We start from the raw sequence: 25,692 nt of genomic DNA, 5'->3' as shown, positions 1-25,692 counted from the left end.
TCTCAATTCTCTGCAAGTATAGAACAAGCTATGAATTAGCACTTCTTGTGAAAAAATGGCTGACAATGCCAAAACAGTATTATAGGAGAGGATGCTTTGTAAGTATTAAAGATATCTTACATATTTGAACAACCATTTTCTGCAGAACACACGTACAAGCTGCAGCGCTCAGTGTTTCAGAATTGCCATGGTCTCAGACACAATAAAGTGGTAATCAGTTAAACTGCAGTATGTCAACTGGCCACACTTACTTTGTAACACACATTAAGCCTAAGGCAAACGCAAGCAGTGTAACTTAGTTCACCAGTGGAAGAAAGGATATGTTCAGCCATTTTACCATCATCGGCTACAAATAACACATGAGGCTGAGCTCAGGAGGTAGTGATCGGTGAAACAAAACCTAGTTGAAGGCCAATAACTAGCAGTGTACCCCAGCAATCAATACTGGGCCTGATCCTGGTCAAAATCTTCATTAATGATCTGGATGATGGACAGAGTGTATTCTCTCAGCAAGTATGCTGATGATACAGAACCTGAAGGAGGAACTGATATGCCAAAGGACTGTGCTGCCATCCAGAGGGACCTCAACAGCCTGGAGGAATGAGCTGACAGGAACCTCAAGTCCTGCACCCTGGCATCACTCAGTACGTGCTGAGGGCCACCCAGCTGAAAAGCAGCTTAGCAGAAAAGGACCTGGAGAACACCAGAACCCAGGAGATCCTAGTGGACACCACGTTGAACAGATGCCAGCAATGTGCCCTTGCTGGAAAGAAGGCTAGTGGTATGCTGGGCTGCATGAGACAGAGTGTTGCCAGCTGGCTGAACGGGGCAATCCTTCCCCTCTGTTGAGCACTGGTGAGGCCACACCTCCAGTACTGGGTCCAATTCTGGCTTCCCCAGTATAAGAGAAACATGGAGCTGCTGGAGACAGTCCAACAAACGACCACAAGGTTGAATAAGGATCTAAAGTATCTCTTCTATGAGAAAAAGCTGAGAGAGCTGGGACTCTTCAGCCTAGAGAAGAACATGCCCAGAGGGGGGAACCTTATCAATGTGTACAAATGCCTGAAGGGAGGGTACAAATAAGATGGACCCAGCCTCTTTCCAGTAGTACCCAGTGACAGGACCAGTGGCAGTGGACACGAACTGAAACACAGTTCCCTGTGTTCCCTCTGAACACCAGGAAACACTTTTTTTACTGGAAAGTTATTGAGCACTTGCACACATTGCCCAGGGAGGTTGTGGAGTCTCCTTACTTGGAGATACTCAAAAGGTGTCTGGACACAGGCACAGCCTGCTCCAGGTGGCTTTGCTTTAGCAGGGCTTGGGGGATGGACAAAACAACCCCCAACATCCCTTCTAACCTCAATCATCTGGATTCTGATGCTGCAGCTCAGCTGACATGCAGCAACATGTACATGCACTGCAATGTAAAGATGTCAGTCCTTTCTACTCATTTCTGTCTAGCTAAGGAAAGGCTGGTCTAGACTTTGTTATATTCTAGCTGTTATACTTGCAATATATTACAGGAAGAGCCTTGGCAGAGTTGCAGCTGACTTTCCTCATTAGGCATGACAATACACTGTAGCATGTGGCTAAGAGGCATTTTGTACTCTGAAATGTATCTGTAAGAGAATCAGAACACTTAAAAAGCACAGAATTGTCTTTCTCATGTCACTGCTTTCATAAATACTACATTTTAAATCTTACTCAAAGCATCCTTTCTGAATTTGGAAATTAAGAGAACTCAAGGTGACACAAACATAGCATTTGTAATAGCAAGATTCAACTTTTTGGACATATGGTGCACTAGACCTAATTCAAATAAGAAGTTATGATGGAAGAGCGCACCACTTCCCTGAAACTATCAGCAGGATTTAGGGCTCATATATACATAGTGATTTGCTCACACAAAATGCTACTTATGTGTTAGATCCCCATCCTGTTTTAAGGTATTTATTCGAATAAGTTCTCGAAAGACACAAGACTTGAAAATTTATCTGTGTTTTTAACTAATTCATAGACAATGCAAGAAAAAAGATCATACTACTTTAATAGCACAGTACCATCTCAAAACACCAATGACTACTCAATCTTTTGCAACTACTTTCTTTCCCAAACACTGGCTTCAAAATCATAAATCACATACTACCTCTTAACTACTACAGAAAAAGAAAAAGAAAAACAAAAACAAAACAGCATGCACTGAGGCTGAAGTAACAGCTCTCAACTCTCAGAAAGATAGGTCTGTTGCGATTGATTTTTTATGCTCAATCTTCCCCTTTTGCCTCCAAAACTAATACAAACAATTTAGCCAAAATAAGCCAATTATGTGAAAGAAAGAAACTCTCTTACTTCAGATAAACTGCAACAACTACTTGTAAAGAAAAAACATATTGGAAGCTTGATAAGGGTATATGCTGTACATTTGATATAATCAAGCCAGATCTAATTCACAAAGGAAAAGCTCTAAGTTACTTGAAATGAGGGGCAGTACTTTTGGTTTTTTTGCATCTTCACACAAGGAGTACATGTGTAAATACAGTAATCCATAGTCAAATCCTGAAGAACTGGGACTACTACCATGACCCCTGTTCACATCAGAATTCTGCAAATCTCCACAAGCAGCTCAGGCACTTAAGGAGGCACAGGCAGCCCCTTTCAGTGGTAAGTATATACTGCAGCAAAACCAACACATGGTATATGGAAATATTTGCTCAGTCTAGTTTTTTGGTGACAGATTCTGTCATGAACACTGCAATGAACATCACTAGGAATGTGGAAAATAGTTTGTACTACAATGTGAATATTGGCACTTTAGTTCAAATAGGACAATGTTCACTAAAATGTTGCGTTCCTCTTTAACTGTATCGAAACAGAAATTATGTCAGAGCATGAATCACAGAATCATAGAATTGAAAGCAACTGAATTACCTATAGAACTTAAAAGACTAAGTCTCACTGTTGTGTGGTGAGACAGATTGTTACACGGTGCCTCAGGTTCTATAGGTTCCACTCCTCCAGTTAGAAAACCAGCAGAAATTCCAGCTTCAGCATTTCATTTCTGCCATCTAAGAACATGTAACTGGCCTGGTATAAGCATGTCAGTACGTGGTGGTTCAGAGGTGACTAGTAAAATTACACTAGAGGAAAATACAAAAGGCTGATAAAAGGCACAATTAGACCACTGAAAGGAATCGCCTACTGTGGAAATGAGGACATAAAAAATGAATTAATAAATCCAGTAGTACCAGTATCAAAAGCTAATGTCACTACCATTAAAAATAATATACAAATTCAACTTCTATCTGAGATTGAATGCACAATGAATAATACTTTTTGGCTATGTTTATTACGCTCATCTAGTAGTCCTTGATTTGTTTTTTACAACAAAAATAACTTAGGTTTTGAGTCTGTACAAATGGCAACTAGCTGGTATAAAGGTGGGTCATACTAATAAGTAATGCCAAATGAATGACCTGTCTTTGTGTTCACCTGCCTGTGGTTAGCAGGAGGCTACATTTAGCCACTCTAATGGAGAAAAACCATTCATAACACCTGCAGACCTCAACTTGCTAGCTCAGAGGAACAGAAGCTTGAGTTTCAGAAGTAACTGCCTGCTTTCCTAACAGAAAATGAAACACTAGTCATAAAGTAAGGCATGACAAAGTTCTATTTTCAATTTAATAAATACCCAAAGAAAACATATATGCATACACCACATGCACATTCACTCTATTTTACCTACCATAGATTCACTAATAAGCAGCAACAGTAAGGCTTCTTCTGTATTTTCTTGAGGACAAAAGATGCTGTTCAAAACGAAAATGTAATTATTTAAGCAGAACATATTACTTTTAGGAGTAGCTTACACAAATACAGTGAGAGTACTGTAAAAACTGGAAAATTTCCAGGAAAGAGAACAGAGAGTAATTTGCATAGAAAAAATGACTGGTTAAAACACATTTCTTTGTGATGCTTTAAATTTCCATTTTAGAAAAGCTGGCCTAACAAAACAAGAGAATGAAACCACCACAGTTGTAAGAGGTGAATGCATTCAAATACCCCCAAATAGCACGTGATTTGATAACTGTAAACGCTGTACCCATAGTTTAACTACCCTCTGGCACCTAATCTATGTGAGCTGAATCTACAGCACTGATTCAAAGGTCAGCAACAAGAAACTCTCTCACAAGAACAAGGTAACTTTCATACTTTAGACAATATGTGGAGAAATACTTTTATTGGTCTTTCATGAGATATGCTTGAGAATTGTTCTCTTGATGCAGTCAATAGCTGTCAGCATGTAAAAAAAAGAGCCATGCAATCTCTACCTGCTTACCATAATCACTGTTACTTCCAAGCAGTTAAAATATAGACAGACAACAGTAATCTATATTTGGTACATGACTGATAAGAAATCATTCATTCATTCTCTCTCTCACACACACAACACAATAGTTACTGTTTTAACTTTTCAGATTTCTTTCTCTAAACCACTTCTGAATTAGCACAAGTACCATCTCCTGTTAATTGAGACCAATAATTCCAGAATTACCTGTTTAAATGCAGGAAATAATTTCTTCTTGTTAATAAGCAATTCCTATAGTCCAAAGGGTACTTAAACTACAATAAATTACAAATGGGAAACAAAACTTGTCTGAGATCAAAACACCTTTTAGGGTTTTTTAAATGCATTAGAAATCTAAGCAGTAATTAAATGCCTGCAAGGAAATGAAAACTAAACCAGGTCTTAACTCCAGGTGGTTTGAAAGCAACATTGCAAACATATTGTGGTAATACACAGCAGCTCAGACCCCCGGGCAGTTATTCTGTTATTGGATTTTTATTCAATGCATGTTGCTTACCAGATTTTGAGCAGTATTCTAAATCTTAGAATACTTTTATTTTTACATAACAAAGAAATTTCAAGGCACAGTTACGGCTGAGTAAGAACCACCCAGGACAGGGAATGAGAAGTGAAAACGAAGCCTTACAGAGCTGCCCTTTCATCTATCCAGTCTTCAATGAAGAATTTAGCAACTTGGAAGCAGACTTAACCTGCCTGGCAATCGGTCCCAGAAAGCAGAATAACGATTGGAAGTTGCTGAAGAAATTACTTTTTTGGAGAAAAAAAAGGGAAGTTGCCTTGAAGAGAACTACGGAGAAGTCATTGATCAAAATTAAAGCAAACATTTTCTCCGACAACTTTGAATATATTTTGGTTAATAAGTTGATGTTTGCCTCAAATAGTGAAGATCCTCTTAATGTAGAAATTACTATGAAATTTCTTTGACCTGTGTAAACAAAAAGCTCAATTTAGTTGGCTGAACACAGACTGTCTCCTGACAGATGCAGGCATACAAGTAAAGTAATTCCAACGTAACAGGCCAGAGCAAAAGAGGCAACTGGAAGCATAAAAGGGCTGCCAATCAAAGGCAAATCAAGAAGTTTAGCAGCTCTTCAACTGAGGAGTGAGAACACTGAAGAGGCAGTAACACAGAGATCTATGAAATCATAAATGGCATTAGTCAAATCACATTCATCATCCTCAAAAGAACACAATGCAGTTACTTAAGATATCAGGCAATATAACTAGAAAGAAAACAGTACATCTCAGACTCAGAGCTGATGGTCAGATGAATACCTAGGAAGTATTTTCCTACATATCTGCCTTGCTATTCACTGCCTTGTGTACTTACTTTTAAACACTGCTGGAGATAAGATACTTGGCTAGACAAGTTTTAGTTGATCTGGTATTAATCACTGTGATGTGACAAAAGAAAAGAACTTAATTACATGCTCTGTTGAAATCATGGAATTTCTCGCTTGCATGTCCCAAGAACAAGAAAATTACATAGAACAAAGCTCCACTTTTGCCCGGAGGCATGGTTCTACAAAAGGCTGAGTTGAGAATGAAGACCACAAGTTTGAAAGACTGAGTCTGAGAAACCTGCTATTAAGTATTCTAGATCAAGGAAGAAGATCTGCAAGAAATCTTTGAATATAAAGGCCATTCTACTTGCTCATAAAAAGTCACACCATAATAATATGAGCTTGCTGCTGTATAAAGTATTCATTATGGAAATCTGCAATATATGCAGCTAAACAACTCAAATGCCTGCAGTGGGACAGTATTCCATGTTACAATATAAAGACCCTGTTTTCACTAAACCAAAATATCTCTGAAGAATCTAAGGTAGGACTACTTCTATAAGCAATCTAATAGAGAAGCAGAACCTTCTGCACATAACAACAAGGCCACATTATAGAAAGAAGCTTTCATACTAATTAAAAAGGCATGCATAAGAGGGGAACAGACTCTTCTTCACAATTTGCTGTGTGAAATGAAGTAGTTCAAATGAGAAAATGTGTGACCCTGATTAAAAAAACTTCCTTGTGTTTGGCCAATAAATGCATACTTTTTAAGTGGAGTGATCAAGGTGTAACCATAAACCAGGTATTTCCTTTGCAGCAAAAAGGCTGCCTGCATGTACAGTTTGTTAATTATGTGCTTGCAGAGTTGTTTTGGAAAATTGAATGCTCAACTCTCTGCCTGCATCTTTTCTTAAATCTCAAAAGACTGCTCTCTAATGACTTCACATCCTAGACATAGTAGGACAAAACTGAAATTAAAAGACAATGCTTGGATTTTAATCCAGCCAGAACACAACATAAAAACAAATTAATAAATTCTTTGGAGAAAAAAGGTCAAAATTTCATATGGAACAGAAAACAATCTCCTTGAGACTCTCAGATCACACCAATTTCAGAGACTCACAGGACAGTTGAGGTTGGAGATGGTGTCTGGTGATTGTCTAGTATAGCCCCTCCACTCAAAGCAGGGTCAACCAACAGGTTGCCCAGGACCATGTCCAGTCAGATTTTGAGTATCTCCAGTGATATTCTCCAGCTCCACAACTTCTGTATTTTCTTTTTTTTCTGAAGCTTAAATAGAATTTCTGTCTTCTCCATCTGCATAACTTAGCACTGTCCTCCTACGGCAAATCATAATCTTGGCTAGATCATTATCTCCACTGCTCAGCTCTCTGGCTCACAGTGCTTTCCAACATGTATCAAAACAAGTAAACAATAGTTGTTGACTATATTAAATACACACACACACACACAAAAAAAAAATACACAATCCCACAAAGACTTGCATGTAGAATACAAGTAGTGCAGTGGAAAAGTTGCTGATTACATAAAACAAGCATGCAATAAAATTTCATCAGATCAAACGTAGTATCAATGACAAAAAACAAAAAAAATTAAAAAAGGCAATGCCAAACGGTTAAGGTTTCACCAGCATGCTTTGACACAAACATATAACTTTCAGGTAGCAAGCTACACCCAGGGACTTGTAATTAAAAGCAAAATTTTTTCAATATATATTTTGGCACTGTCAGAGTGTGTCCAAGGAGAACAATTTGAACCTTAGAAACCATTTTACATTGAATCAGATACAAACAAACAACAAGCTATTAAAATCTCAGAAAAGTTCAAATTCAAGAAAATGGCTATCCACATTTAATAATAATACTAATAGCTAATGTGGTTTAAAAAACCTCACACATTTTCAAGAAGGAAGGCATACACACCAAAGCCACTCTAGAATTAACCATGGGATACGTGACACAAACATCCATTCCATACCACTTATTTGAATCAGTGAAAGAATAAAACTCAGCAAAACGGTAGCATCATGAAGAAATGCCAAAACTAATCTAAAAAGATTAGGAGGTAGCTGCTTTGGGAAACAGACTAAATTAAAATTATGAGACAAACTGCTAGATATCTTTTGGGTTTTCATAATGAGATGAATTTTAACCTCCATATTGCTAATTCTTTCCTTTTTATGACAGAGCAGAACAGAGATCTAGAAACAGTACGCAACTTTTAAAATGTGCAATTTCAGATTTGCCACACAGTTCATGTTTTCTTTTGTATCTCAGATATAATTAAGAGATACTGACTATCATACACCCCAATATAGAATTAAAAAAAACATTTTGTGAATTGAGAACAAAAGGTCTTGTGTACACTGCTGCTTGGAGAAGCATGTTGCTCCCCTAGCTCTCTTCAGGGGATATATATATATCTACACACAACATGGGAAACATTCACATTGTGCAATCCCTTCTACATTTTAAAAAATATAAACTAAATTACCCAGTGCAGTTGGTAACAATTGCAAATATAGAAACACAAGAGGTATAAACTCAGCCATACTTTTCTCCAGTGTATACCCGTGGTCTTCTGCTGAGCGCATAATTCTTAGTATTTGAACCTTTTCGAAGTGGATCATCTAGGGGTGACTGGTGAGGAGGATCTTCCAGTGGATTCCAATAACTCTGTTCACACATGCCTCGTAACAAAATTTCAGCCAGTTGTCTTGCTATAGTCTGTAAAATTGAAAGATAAATATTTTCCTTAGAAATGCTGAATACAGACTCTTATAAAATGCTTGGATTACTTCTAATAAAAACTAGTCAGGTAGACTATATTTCCTGTTATTTTAAAACACCCAAAAAAACAGGCATACTGCTGATTGAAAGTACCCAGTAAAATTCTCTAAACACAAAGAAAATAAATGGCAATCACAAGCAATTTTTCAATTATATCAGTTAAATCCAGATACTTTTGAATAGTGTAGATCAGTGTCAAAAAGTTTATTCTGACCAACTATTCGTGGCACAATGTATTTAAGCATAGAAATACTCAAAAGGTAAATAATACTGGTTTAAAACTTTTAAATCATCCTACAGTCCATGACTATCAGGTTAATCTTCTCTTTAATGTTTAATACATATGCATACAAGTTGCATGACTATATATCATGATGATGAAAACTCAAGAGATTAGCACCAGCACAACAGAAAGAAGGCAAAACCTACATTTCCACAGCATTGGCAGTATTTCCCAGCAACATTCACCACCAACAGACGCGTAATGTTTAAGGCGCAGAAAGAACAATAAGATAGATCTGCATCTTTCACCTTAATGCCAGTACCTTAAGAAGCTCTTCATCTTTTGTTCTATTAAAGTTTGCAATATTATCCCTCTCTAAGTCTAAAGTCTATTGCTTAATAATTTTTATAACCTTACTAGGAAACAGTTATTAAATTAATTAAGAAACCAACTACCTTCCTTATTACCACTTCAGAAGTTTTAAAAGGCCAGTATTAGGAAACTAATCTAGGACATGTTGAAAATCATTACATTAGAGCAAAAGATGTAAGGCTTGGCCTTTTAGTATAAAAAGATGCAAAAAAGATACATCACTCTTTTGGTAAAGGTTTATTTTCTGACAATATAAATAAAAAACATTCCTGAGTTAGCTTTTATCAGGAACATGGTTTAATATAACTTACCATTCGCAGATTTTGTGTAGTTCTTGTTTCGACAGCTCTTAGTAACTCTCTAAATCTACCAACTCCTCTTGTCAAATTCCTGCATATAAATATAGAATTTGACAGTATTCCAACTTGGATTTGGTAACACCTTAATACATTACTCAGTAAAGTAGTTAAAATCCATGTTATCCTTTCCCCCCACCTTACTCCCTGCACATCATTACCTTTCTGTGAGATATATATATATAGGCATGGAGAGAGATATATTTATATTTATATATTCATTTGTGAACCCCACTGCTGATTACTACAACAACATTACCTGCCAGTTCATTGAAAAAAAGAAACATTTTCATGATCAGTAGATAGTTCAAAGAGAAAGCAAGAAAAAGTGTAAGAAGTGACCACTCAAAAAAAGGAAAAAACAATACTGAAGTTGGTCTTGCTATTACAGCTATTACAGTAATTATCAATCACATTGGGCTTCAAAGCATAAACTTTGAGGAAAAAATAAACAAATAATCAAACAAAACAACAACAAAAAACATTATATTTTAGCTGCCTCTTGACACCTTAAAATAGGGAAATAAAAAAGCAGTAAATCTTGTAATCTTCAGTGAAAGTAGTGTAAAATTTTCTTTTCCCTCTCCTTTTCAGAGAGAAAAGAGCACAAACACAGCAAAGCCCACTGTGTGGACAGAAGAGGACTGGGAATCACGTGTTCTGTTCTTGGCTTTTGGTGGAGCTTCTGCAACTCAGGTTTGTTTCTCTGCCTATGCTTCAGCCACTTCTGCTGCCTAAACAGCTTTTGCAAAGAAATTCAAGAGCCTCAGATAGGAGGCGTCATTCACACAAACAATTTTTGCAGATCTGAACTTTCTTCTCAAACAACAGATTATTTTGTACGGTCTTACAGCTTTATTTTTTTTCTCATATATCGCAGCTGTTTTTTTATTGCACTTAAAAGCAGTTGAGAACATTTTTATTAATACAGTTTGTCTTTAAATTGGTGAATGACTGGGTTGGCTTTTTGCTGAGCTGAACAAATGTTTTCTGCAACCTCAATGTACAACATATGACAGCCATTTCACTATTCGAAATCTAGATGCAAAAGAAAATTATTTAATCAAAAGCACGTTTTGCTTTAAATCATTGCTGCTATGTCATACAGTTGTACTGTCTTAAGATACGATTCCATGTGCAAGTTGCATAGCATTTGCTAACACGGGCTCAAAAGAAATGTTACACTTTGTGTAAGCTTCTCATAAGTAAAAGCTCTACTGCACTGCTATAAAGCTTGTTTTAAAATGCCTTCTTTATTCTGAGGTCTTTATTTTCAATTACGTTTAAAATAGTGATCTTCTGAATTGCAACTCTATACAAATTCAAGAAAAGCCAGCATTTTTACACAGATTCTTTCCTTAACTTTAGTTGCGGAATACCTGAAGCCAGCGTTTGATGTGAGAGATCTTGCTATAGAACTGTAGAACTCTTTATCACTTTACTTAGAGGCCCAGTCATTCATTTTAGTCTTCAGATTTCATGACAGAGGTCATCTCTGTTCTATTTTATATAATCAAGGATTATGAGTGTATTGCAGAAATTTTAGTCTCCAGCACACACATCTTTCACTAGCACAAGTTCACCTTCTAAAATACTTCTACATAAAAGCGCATTTAAAAGGAACTAGCATTTCCAAATAACAAAACCTGTACATACAGGTTGAAAGTTATGTCAAAGTTGGTTAAAAAGAAATAATCACCAGTCACACCAGAAATGATTGTCTGTAAAAACTCCATATTACAGCAGAATTTGACCATAGAGTGCCATTTAGTACATATCAAAGAAAATTAATCCCGTGTATACATCTAACATGGGAACAACTGCCTGAAAGATGATATTTATTTATATATTTCATACAGGCAGGCCTCTTAATGACTGTTACCCCAACTTCATATACTAATGAAGTAAGTACAGAAAGAAAACTTCTGAACTCAGTGGAAGCTGGATACATTCAGCACCTTTGGAAAGCTAAAATACATACCATTTAGTAATACCACATGCCAAATATTTTAGAGAGCCAAATCCAGACCACTGGAATCCCAGCTTTAAGTCCTTTGCTCTAAGTGCATATTCCCATGAATGGAGCTTTCTCTCAAGGACTGTAGTGCAAAGTCACAGACTTGCCAAAAAAATGAAATGTTCCTTGCAAAATTATCAGAAAAGAGCATGAGCAAGAACTTGGCAGTTTGAAATACTAATTCCCAAGTACAGATGAAACATAGACTATGTAGCAGAACTTCAAATCACACTAATTTAAATCTCTACGAAATTTCAGGAATTAGCATTTTTTCCACATGAAGTTTATGTCTTTCAATGTGTTACAAGAACCAAAAAAAAAACCTCTTTTGAAAAAGTATGCAATCTTTAAATGTCCTTAAGAACTTCATGACAGATTGTTATTAGTAACCTACTGCATTTCTATAAACATCTGCAAGGGACTGAAACTTGTGACTGAAGTTCTACCGTATCATGGAAAAAAGCAGGAAGACTGTACAAGAAAAAAAAAAACCAAACACCTTAAAATACAAAATTAGGTTTTGCTTCATAAAGCATTTAACACTGATCCACTGCACAAGCGAAGACAAACACAATACGGATTTGTCGAGCATCTTCTAAAGGAAGTATATTAAAAGATATACACTTCAAAGCTACAATATAAATCACGCAAAAAAAATTGAGTTAAATGCTTTGAGACAAGCACTGAAGCAAAACATACCATGAACAATATGGTAGATCTCCACACTGCACAGCTTTTAGCAAAGTACATTTCCTGTATTTGTTAACAGTTTGTAACACTGCAGAGAAGCGGGTGGTGGCTATTCTGGCACATACTTTTCCTGCCTAGCCTAGAAAGCAAACAGCTTTTACCTGCTTTTCACTATGATGTGCCTTCATGCTAGCAGCTCCGCCCGTGATGATTGAATGCCAAAGCAAAAGGGCAGGTTAACTGAACAACATCCCACAGTGTCTGTAAATGACTTTGAGATCACTTCCGTTCTTGAGACAAGGAATTTTAAGATAAATTAACATACACGGAGAGCTGACATGTTTACAGTGATTTCACACACAACAAAGACAACCCACAGAGAGATACTGCTAGTTATGTTCCTGTTTGTATGTCTGCCTCCCATCAAGACATACTCAAGCCCTCTGAATTGCATCTTCCTAGTTTTAAAGACTAATTAAAATGTTTGGCTGCCTTGAATCTTCAAGGAAAAAAACCAAACAACAAACAAACCAACTAACTTGACTCTAAGTAGCACTATACCAGTTAAAGACTGAGAACCAGGATTTAAAAGTACAATCTACTATTGAAAGTCTATATGGATTGATGCCCTTAGTGCTAAATCTGCATCCTTGTGTCTACATATTCGCACCCTATACCCCAACTGCTTATACTGGAGCGTATTTAACTACTCTGCTGCAAGATCAACTTTTATGCTCCTCTGAAAATATTTTAACTGCATCTATCAAAGGTGCTCACTCTTAAACAGAGAGGGAAATCAGTAACTGTAGGTATTTTACAAGGAAAGTACAGAAAGACAATTAAGGGGCAGTAAAGACAAACTTTCAATGCAGGATCAGAAGACCTGAATATAAGCATGTAGGCCAGCAGTAGCAAAGTTTTGATGCAAACATTATTTGCCACCATCACCACCAAGAACTCTCTTGGTTTTAAAAAAGCATGTTTGGCATCAGGCACCACAGTGCTTTGGCATTAGTGGTCTAGATAAACCTGACACCCCAGAAAAATACTGTTTAGCTTTGTGTTTTTGAACACCTCCCCAAAAAGTAGAAAAGAATTAAGAAACTGCTCAATGACAAGCAGTCTATATTTGAAAGATGTTAGGATAAAAACCTAGCAAACACTGTTCCCTATAATAACAAAGGGAGTGAGATCAAATCACAATATGCCAAAACAGGCTACAAAAAAATATTTTAAATTTAACCACAGAATGGTTGATAAGATTAATTTACTTTGTATTTACAGTGTATTTTGATAATACCTTCTCCATTAGTGTGAGAACGGCTTTGTCAGGCATTTCCTTTATGCCTATCAATTAAAACACCCAAATATTTAGTCTAACATTGTTTTTTATAGATTAAACAAGGAATTAAAAATTTTTGCTTAGTGAGCTTAGACCAAACCTCACCTGCTCTGCAATTTGACAGCTAAATTGTGAGTAATTTTCCCATTTAAGAGAGAAAAGTATATTCCAGAGCCATACCAGTGAACAGGCTAAGTTCACTTATACTAGCCTATTACCTCATTGCTGAGGCTTACTATATACCATTTTAAAAACATCCATTCTTTAAAAAGAAGGGCAATCAAGAACAATGAGATCCAGATTACTTGATCAAAGTGATGAAACAGAAATTGCTTTTGGAATTGAGTCCACTTCCCAAATGTGTGTTCACTCTTCTCTCTAGATATATATTTATATACAGAAAAAATAATGGCAATTTTTATAAACTCAGTGGTAGAGCATAATTTTTAAAGTCTGAGGCTTTGTCCCAGTAATTCAAATAGCAAGAATAGAATAGGATTTGTTTTAAAGGGAAGAAGTCTGGGCAGGCAAAACTCTTGATAGGCATGCATATCAGAACAGCAGCATTTTAGTAGCTTTGGTATGACTAACATGTTTACAAAGAAATACCGATGATTTAAATCCATACACTCCGGCTAATAACTTTTGGCCAATTAAGAGTAATTTTAACAGCTTTAAGATGAGTAATTATTTTTAATCAAATCAAGTTACTATATGAGCAAAAGAAAAGAAACGTGACAAATCAAGAGATAAAACTCTTTAGCAGTAACAGAATAATATCCTGAGACATGCCAATTACCATACTAGAGCTTTTGCTTTATATACCCCTACAATTAAGAAGAAATGAAATCTTATGGCTTTCTGCAGTAACTTTATTAAAGGTCTAACCAAATGGATGAGGCTAAGTCTTCTATGCAACTGATAATGTTTCAGATGTGACTAGTATCTGCATCTGTTTTCCCTCAGGTCTAAGGAGAGGGAGAGCATGGAAGCATAATTTTAGCCACAATTAGAAAGATGATGGATCTAATGCAATCCAAGCCACCTCAAGAAAACATCCTCGTACGGTTTAGATATTTATCTCCAAAAGGCAACACAGTCTGAACACCATCAATTACGTGTTCTGTCTCACCTTTCCCTCTCTTCCTTTCATACTTATACTTTGAAAATTCTCACAATACTGTATAATTTCTACAAAACATGGATTTTCGCTGGTATTACTTTCTGAATTACATGTGGAATATCCTTTCCTGCAAGAATCTAAACTACTCTTTTTTTAAGTGCACTTAAAGTAAAGAAAAAGCATCATGATACACTTCTCAATTTTACCCACTGTTAACTCACGCAGAAAAAGAAATCCCAGGTATCTCAAATTCACTACAGATCATGTTTGCTTGATGCTTGAAGGTTCTTGATTGATGTTTGGGCTTATAAATGAAACATCTTCAGTGTGCCATTACACATACACAAGCCCAATCAAGCAGCAATTCTTGCATTCATGCATTCAAAATGGGAACACTTACTGCCTAGAATGTAGTTCCACTAACAATTAAGTCTACCCAATGGTTTCCTACTGAAAGTGGAAGGTCTTACTCTCCCCATTATCCTCTCTTTGTGTTTGTTCCCTTTTTCCACCATTCTTTCTTTTTCACATCTTCCAACCCACACTTGCATGGTCCTATCTCTTTTCTCACAGCACCACCAGCAATTATCAAACCTTCCAGCAAAACAGTTCAGCTCACTAAAATGACAGAAAGCTGTCATTTCCTTGCTGTTTATTTTCTGCTGTTTTGGAGAAAGAATGACTCCAAAGAAGACTCCGCTGCACATTTTGTTTACTACTTCTCTTGACACCATCACCTCAGCTCCTCCTGGATGTTCTTTCAATTAAGCGTATATATACAACACACTATATACATGTATATATGTGCACATGTATACACTAAGTACCAGATTCAACTATTACAGCACAAAGACCAGATTCACAAAAGGCTTCCTCCAGTTACTGGAAACAGTACATTAGAAGTCTGGCCCTTTACCTCCTATAATTCTTCAAGTTTCTTCTTTCAAGCAGAGATTTAGTCAGAAGAAGAAATAGGGGTAGATTAAGATGGTGTCAAAGGAAATCATAAACAAAAACAGCTCATTCTTGAACTCACACAAAAAAGTGCTAAACATGTCAGAAAGTTTTACTAAGGAAATAAGTTAACCAAGGGAATAAAGTAAATAGAATTTACTCTGGTAAATACTTAACACTGTATTACACAAAAGTCAATTTGTACTGTCATACAGTTATTTTACCTTCTTTAAAACAGATCAATAAGGAGGAATATGCAGCATCAACAGTGATTTTGTTTAGAATATCAAACAGAAGACATAGGAAGCCACTCAGTTTAATATCAATCTTAAAAAACCCATGAAGAACTTCAGCAGTGACTATGAGCATGGTTTCACTACCTGTCTCAAAGATTCAAAGGTCAGAAATCAGAAGCAGAAATCATAGAGGGAGTATACTCTGATAAGATGCAAGATTTTAAGCATCAACAAAAGAGCAGGGATGCATCAACGAAAGTGTAACATTGGTAAAACCCAAAGAGCTAATCTAAAGCAACACATCAGGTACTTAAGAGCAACAACAAACAAGGCCAAACCCTGAGCACTGTGTGTAGGTGAGCCCTCCCTGTGGTGACACCAAAGAAGATTGTTGTATCTTGGATATGCTTGTTCAACTTGAAAGCCAAAGAATAATACACTGGACTGCCATGTGAGAACAGCACTATGACAAGAGTGAAAAGTGATAGTGAAAAATAATCAGGAGACGAAGAAAAAAAGAAAAAAACCCAACTTAAAAGGTTATCTAACCTTCTGATTTTCTAAATCTCGTGGTAACCCCTGGAGGTGTTTGATTTTGAAGCTACTGCTTCTGGTTAGCTAGAGATGTCAATATTGGAAGAACACAGTCTTCCACCACTTTAAGTTGTTTATGTGCCATTTATTCATCAGTGTTCTTAACAACAGTTTTGTCCTTGCATTGCCTTGTATTTGCTATCAGGCTGTTATATTAAACGAAAGTAGAACAGAGGACAAGATTTCCTTTCGTCTTTTGCATGCAATAGCAATTCTGAACATGCTTACTGAGCTGTCTTTTATTTTTACACTCTTCAAATTTATTATGAACCAGTGTTTACTGTAATTGAATACATTAACTTGGGGAAAGGCAGGGAGAAACAGAACTCTCCAAACTCATGCTATATACAACACACAAAATCCACTTTTACCTACAAACAGGAACAACACTTTCTGGAAAGAAAATCCTGTGCAAAACATACAGAATATTTATAAGTAACCACCTTTCTTCATACTCCTTCTCTGTTCATTCATTGCAGGTAGGAGGCATGCAGCATTCCTAAGCATGAGGCTTACAGCAACACTTCTTCCAGGAAGGAGAACATGGGAACACCTCTATAAAACACCCTGCCAATAGTCTTATAAAAATATCACAGTGAAGTAAAAGGTTACTTCACTGCTGAGTTGCTGACCAGACAGACATGCATCTGTTTGCATGTAATTTCTGAGGAGCTACTTGCTTCCAAAGAAACTATTTTAAAATATCCATGTTTAGTAAGGTGGTGATTTGGTAAACAGAAAGGCACTGAAACTTGATCAAAATTATTTATACATACATACTATGCTTACACACAGGTCCAAAATAAAATGGACAAGGCACCATACACCTAGAGAAGAAGTGTTGCTTTTACCTTCTCATGCTTAAAATACAGCCTATCAAATGGGAATTGAGAAAAAGGTCTTTCAGGAAAGTGGGCCAGCATTGGAAGGAGAATGTGAGAGGCAGAAAAGGTCAGATTTAAGAGGTGTACTGAACACAAACGAAACTATTTCATTACAAACCCAAACAAAACTTTTCCACTACAAACACCAAAATGCCTACATGTCTACAAAAAAACCCAAAACACACCAAACCAAAAACCACACACGAAACACAAACCAAACCAAAACCCCAACACAACAACATTACAAGCACTCCTCAGTAAACTGGCTGTATAGCACTTTATCCTGGCAGTTACATATTTTATAAGGAAAGGACATGTAAATCAGGGGGAGGGAACAGGAATTTTTCCGTGTTCATCTGAAAGCATACAAGGAGAGCTTGCCTGCCTTTCAAACTTCAGCTTGTGGCTAGCATTTCTGCAACATGTATTATGCCTCCAGAGTATTCACAGCAATGAATACTCAACCATGGTCAGTCTAATACTGTTTAATATCTTAAAAAATATTAGAAATAACTTTTTGAATTGTTTGGACAATGACAAGGAAATAATATGAGTAATGAAGACTTTGAAAGAACTGATGAGTTTTCAAATGCCTTTAATCTCAATAACAAATGAAACCAGACACACACAGCCTCAAACACCTGCACAGTATTCAGCTTTTCTCAGCACTGTATTTGTTCACTGATTTTTGAATATATAAACATGCTTATATAACTCAATTGGTACAGTACTGTCTACAGTTTAAGAGGAAGTGTTTAACACTCGAAGTAATCCAATAATTCTTTGTAAAAATAGTTTATAAATTATTATTATTTAAGATAAAGATGGATTGTCCTTTAGTATTAGGGGGTTTTGGTGGTGGTGGTTTGTTTTTTTTTTATTATTATTATTATTATTGTTTTGAGGGGTTTTTAGTCATTTGGGGTTTTTTTAGAAGGTCTGAACAGAATTAGACTCCTAGTTCTTCCAAGAGCCAAGTTCCCCTTATCACTACTGTGATGAAAACACATGCAGTATTTCCTTAGAAAACTTACCTTAAGGCTTAGTAAAATTCTTTCTACTACTATCATAAAGAAATCTAGCACCAGTTAGTTCTCCTACCTGCTAGTTTGCTCCTTTTGAACTTAATAATAGAATCAATGAACATTTTTGCAGTTAAAACTGGCAGCTTCCATCATTTTGAATCAGTTCAAAACCACGATTTCAATATGAAAAAAGAACTAACATAACTATTAATTAGTAATTCCAAATACTGAAAACCTCCATGTTAAACTATTACTAAAGCTTTAACAGAAATGGACACATACTACAATCAGAGAACAAAATCTTTTGGTGAAAATAACTATCATACAGCAACAACTAACTGCCCTTTAGACTAAAATCAGTATTGAGAGAACAAAACTCAAAAGACTTAATTAGTTGTAAGCTAATTAATCATCTGCAGCTCACGTTCACGTGATGTATCTCATGAATATTGTTCACAAAACACCTAAGCCCCAAACTTATCGGAATTTGAAACTCCATCTTTGGCGGCACACAGAAAAATTGGCCAAGGTCTTGAGCAAGCTGCTCTACACCAGCCACAATTTGAGCAGGCGTTTGGCCCAGATCGCCCCTCAGAGTCCCTTTCATCCTGCAAGATCCTATGAATCCGTATCTTACAAGTTGCAAGGGAAGAAACAAAGAGAATTAAAAATAAAAAAAATAAAAACTTCAGGCATAGCCATGCCATGTGATACCTGGCATGTGAGCCAGTGTTCTTCAGACCAATATCAAAACCAGAGGAGAAAATAAAACCAAAAGCATTAAATACAGCAGAAAAAAAAAAACACATTTTGGGGGGGAGCAGGGGAAGTACACAAAATAATCCTTCCCCAGCTTAAGGATCCAATACAATTTTGTTTGCTGCCCATCACAACATAAAAACAAAACCTTTAATTTGAAGCTTGCAAATGTGAGCAACAACCACATTCAGCAAGACTTGTAGTACATGGGCTAAAAACCTCCAAGTTATCTTCTTGAAAAACGTGAGCTAGAGTCAGAATTTCAACTGCAAATTATTAAAACTATCAAAATTCAACATCTACTGAGATACTAACATTACTCTTTCAGTGTGCTTTGTATATCTAATTGTTACAAAAGTTATTTGTGATAATATCGAATAAAAGTGATTCCCTTGAGTTTATATCCACCTTAGTCCTCCATGTATAACTGCCAGATTTTTTACCTATAACTTAACAATGCAATCGTATTTTAAACTCTTGTTACTGATTTGAAAATAGCGATTTTTGTCTCTATCTTGAATGTATTCTGTTTTATTTTCTTAACCCCACAAACATGAGAGCAATTATCTCCAGTACAAAGTTGTTTTGAAAACTGCAACAAAGTAATTTTGTTAACTTCCCAATACAGCAGTGATATCTCACGTATAAAGAATGTGATACTTTGTAGGATTTCAGTGGTTTTGAATTTCATCTTATTTCCTGTTCTTCACTTGATGACCAAATTGTTTTGGGACTGATGTAGAACATGCAACAATATCTCAAGAGATTCAGAGAGTGATGAGTATTCTAATACAGCAGACAGCTGGTCATACAGTGTATTTGCCACCCGTTTACATAAATCCTTCTCTTATGGATTTTGTCAGTGCAAAATCTCCAGCTGTGAGCACTGTATCAGTATATACATGCAACAGAAGCACTTACAGATTGATTTGTATCCACTCTCTCTTACTTACTAACATAAGAGCTACATTCCCACACTATTCCTATTTGTGCTATGGTGGAAAAAGAAACACAAATAAAAGAAACAACTTCTGCATAGACAAGTCCTATACATGAGTAACTAAAGTGCTTGTTTGTTGTTTTTTTTTTTGTGCTCCTCAAACATTTTGTAAGACAATAAAAATCAACTATATGCAAAAAAAATGGTTGAGGATTTTTATTTAGATATGGGGCTTAAGGGGCTAATTTTCTATTGGGGGAAAAAGACCATCTCTAAGAAACAACTTCATGGAGAAGACTGTGAAGGTCTTGCTTCACTGCAGCTGTGTCAGAGCAGCTAATGGCACCATGAGGAGTACAGATCTCGTCTGGGTTTGTCAAGTTTTGATTCAGCATGTGAACCATGATGGAGATTAGACCAAATTGCAGTCTGGATCCTGAACTCTGACAGAGCGATATCCTTGAAGAGGGTGTGAAATACTGGAGGAGACACAAACAAAAGCTCTGAAAGCTAGCTAAGTCTGATTTTCACATGATGGTGACCTTATTTTAGACTTCAACCAGAAAGATCTTTTACTTTAAGAGCATACACTTCTAGTATCTTTCTGACCACTACTACCTCAAAACCAAAAACCTACTTATTTCATAACATGAATAGAAAGCAAATACTAGGAAAGAAGAAGTACTGGATGCATAAAAGGCTGTCCTTTCTCTCTTAGGGGCATTTTATTTGAAAAATAGCTATGTTAAAGTACTAATTTCTAAGTTCCTGTGCTCATGGTTTTTCTTGGAACAACATCAGGCCTTTGAATTCCTTCAATATGAAATTAACAAAGCAGCTACTAAATTAAATAGAAGTGGCTTAATCAACCTGAAAGATATTTAGTTACATATTTTAAAACTTTCTTTAAAAAGCACATAAACCCTACTTTAAGAATGGTTTCTTCAACTTATGTTACGTATTTCCAAGGTGAAATGCTCCTCTTCTCTCAGGTGAAAAATGGGTATAGAGTTTCAGTCTTTACTAAAATTCTGTGCTCTTTGCAATAAAACATTAATTTCAGATTTGAGTCTTGATAGAGCACTAAAATAACTTCTTCCATTCAGACTACTGAGTCTTTTGCGGTTTTTTTTTGCGCTGCACTATCAAGAGCAGATTTAGTCTGTCTGTAAAAACAGAGGCACACTTTTCTCCTTCTCCCCCATCACTCACAAGGAGTTAAACTCTAGTGATTCCTTGACTCCTCCACAGGACTGAAGACTTTTTATATGTATAGTTTCAATTGAAAAATAAAGTTTATTTAAAAGAAGTATTTCCCTTTCTAAAGTGTCTATATTAAAGCTAGTTACTTTCCTTGAAAATGTTCATAAGATCTTTACAATTTTAGATTACATTCAAATTTGAAGTATGTTGCAAAACTTAATGGAAAGATCTTGAATCTAATTTTTATAAACCTAATATTAGGAGAGATGACAAATTTAAAACCCATGCACAGCATCCTTAAATGTACTAAAAAGCATGCTATATATTTAAACTTCTGTTCATTTCCAGAGAACCCAAGTGAAAAATTTAAATAAATAAATAAAAACCCACAAAGGCAGCAACATAATTTGCAGCCTGGAACAATGACCCTATTAGGAAATTTTGAAAGAATTGGGATTGGTTCTAAATTAAGAAAGGAAAAGAATGGATATAATGGCAGGAATACGTAAGATAACGACTGGCACAAAGCTATTTTTCCTAACAGCTCACTTTCCCTCATACCTCAAAAAGAGTAGCACTGGCCAATAAAATTGTAGGAAGAAATTGAAAATTAAACATGCAGTGTGTAATTAGCTAGTAAACTGCAACTGACCACTCTACGATAGACTGCAAAAAAGATTATATGCTTATGCAGGAGTTAACAAGAAAAGCAACAGCTTCATTGTGAAGGATTAAAGTATACATGGAATAAAATCAACCTTTCAAAGTTCATACCAGACCAACTGATATGGCCTACAACAAACACTCCTATAAGCTGAATGTTCCTTAATAACCCACTGCATGACTTTTTTTGCATGGTTGAGTTTTGTTTTCTCAGCTAATTTTAATCTGCTCTGTCTATTGCTGATTGCTTTTACACTCAATATGTGAGAGTAAATGGACCATTTCCATTCCTGGCCTTCAATCAAAATCCTTCAAAATGTGGAATTTTTAGCTTATTCTTAACCGTGATTGCCACTGGGATTACTGCAGTAAGTATATCTTATTTATCTTTTGTGCAGGCATGAAAACAGAAATTTTATTTTTAGCTCTAGTAAATGAAAAAAATTAACTTTCAGAACATTTTATTCTTTCTGCAATTAAATGATGAAAACAGAACTAAAATGTAACTCTCAAGATCATGTGTTACTGCAGCGCTACTTACTACTTTAAGAATGAGATTTCAAAAGCTTAGTGATCATTTCCATGCTGAAAACCCTGAACAGTTTGAAAACTTGCATAGCCTTTTGTGACCCTACCATCAGCACAATAAAATCTCGAACTCTTTACAGACACTGCACCATTTCCTTTCATCTCCTGCTTATGTATTTGAAAGGATAAGAGATATTTTTGGTCAAAAGAGTAGTCTTGTCAGGAATTCTGATATTTCAACCAATTTCTGTTTCCTAGTGAAATGAGAAGCCCTGTAAGAAAATTTTTAAACTATGTGATTTCAACAACAAATGTCAGAAATGTACTTAAAACCCACTTGCGCCAAGCTTTAAAGCTCTTAAAAACTGAGAGTTGTATTCTTTTTTTCATTTTCAGTGATGTCTGAACTTAGTTTAAGGCTTTTAAGGGAAGCCTTACTTAAACTATAAAGGATCTCCCATGCATAATCTAAAAGGATCTATAGAGCAGGTACAAAGGAAATTGTATACTTGTATACATACTGTTGATCTTCATGCACATTTATCCTGCAGCATAATGTTAAAATAAGTGATAACTGAAGAGATTTGGAAAAAAAATTACAAAAATCAAAATTATAAAAATAAAGAGTTTCAATATGTTGTCAATCACTTTCTAACAGTGAAATTTCAAAAGGATAAACATTATGGTATTTTTAGTTCTCACATTTAATGAGTAAAAATACAAAATACTTAGTTTAATATACTTTGAAGAAATGATTTTACAACATGTAAATAAGAATAATATGGGCAGCCTTCCTATTTCAGTTAAAATGATACCACTTTTAACAAGAGGCCAACCCACAATTGCTAAAAGTTACGACGCCAATTAGATCACAAACACAAAACCGAAACAGAAAAGCAAACACGCAAAAAGGAGAATCAAATCTTACCCATTCTTGAAATATAAAACATGTGCTCTTTGAAGTCCTGTTTCCAGGAAAAAACCAAGTTCTTGTTCATGTGTAGTGGGCCCTGGCTTAGGGCTTCTGTTTTGTATATTGGCATTGATCACCTAAATAAACAACAAAAAAAAATTTTTTAGAAAAAAAATAATCGAGTTTTGCGGACTTTTACACAGCGCTAATATTTAATATTGGAGAAATCTTTTTCATTTGTAGATGCTGGCTATCAGAATATTTCTATCCTTACCTCCATTCCCTCAGAAATATAAATCTTTTTGCTCTTGGCTATTCCCTTAAAGGTAATTTTTTCACCAAGCAGAAATGCAATTTGGAAAATTTTACAATAATTCCTTAGAATATTTTGTGAGGAATAGTATACAGAAAATAAGTATATGAAATGACATATTTGTAACCTTAATAGCAGGAGGTGATGGTTCTCAATATCTAAACCCCTGTTAGGTAAAAAAAGACTGCTGCAGAAATCACTAAGAGGGTTAAAAGTAATCTCCAGAGTAATTAAAAAAAAAAATTAGAAATAATTTATATAACATCAACATTAAAAATATTGCTTAAAATGGAGAGCTATCAGCTTTCATTTGCCATCATATTCACCACACAGCCTACCAGCTGCTAAAAGACAGTAACAAATCAAACAAAAAGAAAAAAACCTCAGAAAATAAATGTTTATCTATTTAAAAAGCACTGTGACTTACTTTTCTTTCCCCTTCTCAAAGTTTTCTTTCCATTTCCTTTTGCTTGTGTGTCCCTGATTCCAATAACCCCTTTAAAAACAACTGTCAAAGGACAAGCCTGGGTCTTATAAGCAACAGGTGTGTTAAAAGAGGATCAGATTGATATTGCTAGCTTGCTTCAATTCTAATAGTATTAACAAGCCAAAGAATAGAGCTCCAAGTGTATTGTATTGTGTCCAGACATATCTCAAAGTCTAAATAAAATGCAATAGTACGTAACTCCTAGAAACAAATTTTCTTTTATTAAAAAAAAAAAAAAAAGCATTTATAACACTTAAAGCTTACCACTGCTAAGTAGTAAGAAACAGAAGATAAGGTTAATGGTGTAAAATAAAATAAGAGGAGGAAATAAAATAGCCTATGTATCCCTCTGAATTCAGATAAAGCCTGAAGCTTTTAAATCACAGAACATTATGCTCTTTACAAATAAACTGCCTAACTTGAAATTTCCATAATTCATAATCCATAACTTAGAAAATGGGAGGAAAAGAAATAACAATAACCTGCCTAATATTCTGCAGAGCCATAAGTTGTATGTTGTCTGACATTATGAAGCCCAGATATTTAAGCTTTCATCAATAAAAATCAGATCTCCTACATATCTAGTACGTCTGATTTTAACAGTATCTGTAGTTGCATACATACAGTGAGTAATATATTAGATAAAGTGAAAAATAGGCCATCAAGTCCAAGAATACTGTCCTGATCCCATTTACAAAATTATTAAGATTTATCTGAAGTTCATCTATGTTTTAAAATCATACATTTATCTGGCTATGATATCTGATGATTTTTTCCTTGTCATAGGATTTGGCCTATTAGTTGAAGCAAACATACTTTCAGACAATATTCTGGACTCACCAACAATACCCTGAGTGTCTTGCTGATAGGTACAATGATATTTCAGAATGTTACTGCCAAGTAGTTTTATAGAAGAGGATTTAAAAGCAGTTAAGTTATTGGCTCCAAATAAGCAACAAGATCAATTTTCAGTCTTCATAGTTTCATTCTCAATTGACTTCTTTTTAAGAATTACCTGAAAATGTTACTGAATGTATGCAAACAATGTCTATATTCTGACGTGTATTTGAAAGAAACCGTAATCCCATTTTCATACATGAACTGCCACAGGGTAAGAAGAGGCCACAGACGAGCATCTTGAATATACATGGCAGTTCAGAAGAGCTCTGTCGCTTTTTAGACTACTAGCACTATTTTCTAAGAGGTCAGAATGAGAGAACATTCAGAAGGACAGCTACCAGACATCCATTAAGGCACATTAATTTATTGTCCAATTGTAAATGTGTATTGAAGTCCTAAGAAAAACCATATCAGATGTCTTTTATTTTTATTGAGCTGAATTGAGCTACCAAAATGCTGGTAACACCACATCAGTGAAAAATGAGCCACACAATTCTTCAATTAAGCAAATCATCCCAGCTTACCCTTTCTATCTCCTGAAGGTACAGAAGAGCTATATCCCCGGCCTTCTCGTAGCATGTAACGATTTCCTGTTCACGGTCCACATGGAGGTTGCTGGCTGAAGAAGAAATTGGCAACTTCTCAAGACAGAGACCTGGGCAGGGAGGGAATAAATAATAAATAAAATTTCAAATGAAGTGT

At 35.6% G+C, this 25,692-nt stretch overlaps 1 protein-coding gene across 4 annotated transcripts in view; it reads right to left on the bottom strand.

Moving 5' to 3' along the window:
• TTC7B (tetratricopeptide repeat domain 7B) overlaps positions 1–25,692 on the bottom strand; it is a 138,612-nt gene that overhangs the window by 82,403 nt on the left and 30,517 nt on the right. For 2 of the 4 annotated variants that reach the window (XM_062638456.1, XM_062638472.1), the window contains exons 4-9: positions 25,515–25,645; positions 23,306–23,427; positions 22,899–22,922; positions 9,375–9,453; positions 8,233–8,405; positions 3,749–3,812 (exon numbers count right to left, since the gene is read on the bottom strand). In XM_062638456.1, coding sequence (XP_062494440.1) covers positions 3,749–3,812; positions 8,233–8,405; positions 9,375–9,453; positions 22,899–22,922; positions 23,306–23,427; positions 25,515–25,645 — 593 coding nt within the window. The remainder of the gene's footprint in view (positions 1–3,748; positions 3,813–8,232; positions 8,406–9,374; positions 9,454–22,898; positions 22,923–23,305; positions 23,428–25,514; positions 25,646–25,692) is intronic. The other 2 variants (XM_062638463.1, XM_062638480.1) reach the window with 1 other exon arrangement.

This window comes from Pezoporus occidentalis, unplaced genomic scaffold, assembly GCF_034315485.1.
Source record: "Pezoporus occidentalis ecotype Australia unplaced genomic scaffold, CSIRO_AGI_Poc_V1 ctg115, whole genome shotgun sequence".
Lineage (NCBI taxonomy): Eukaryota > Metazoa > Chordata > Aves > Psittaciformes > Psittacidae > Pezoporus > Pezoporus occidentalis.
The sequence above is the reverse complement of the archived record's forward strand: the minus strand, read 5'-3'. Positions and strand labels throughout refer to the sequence as shown.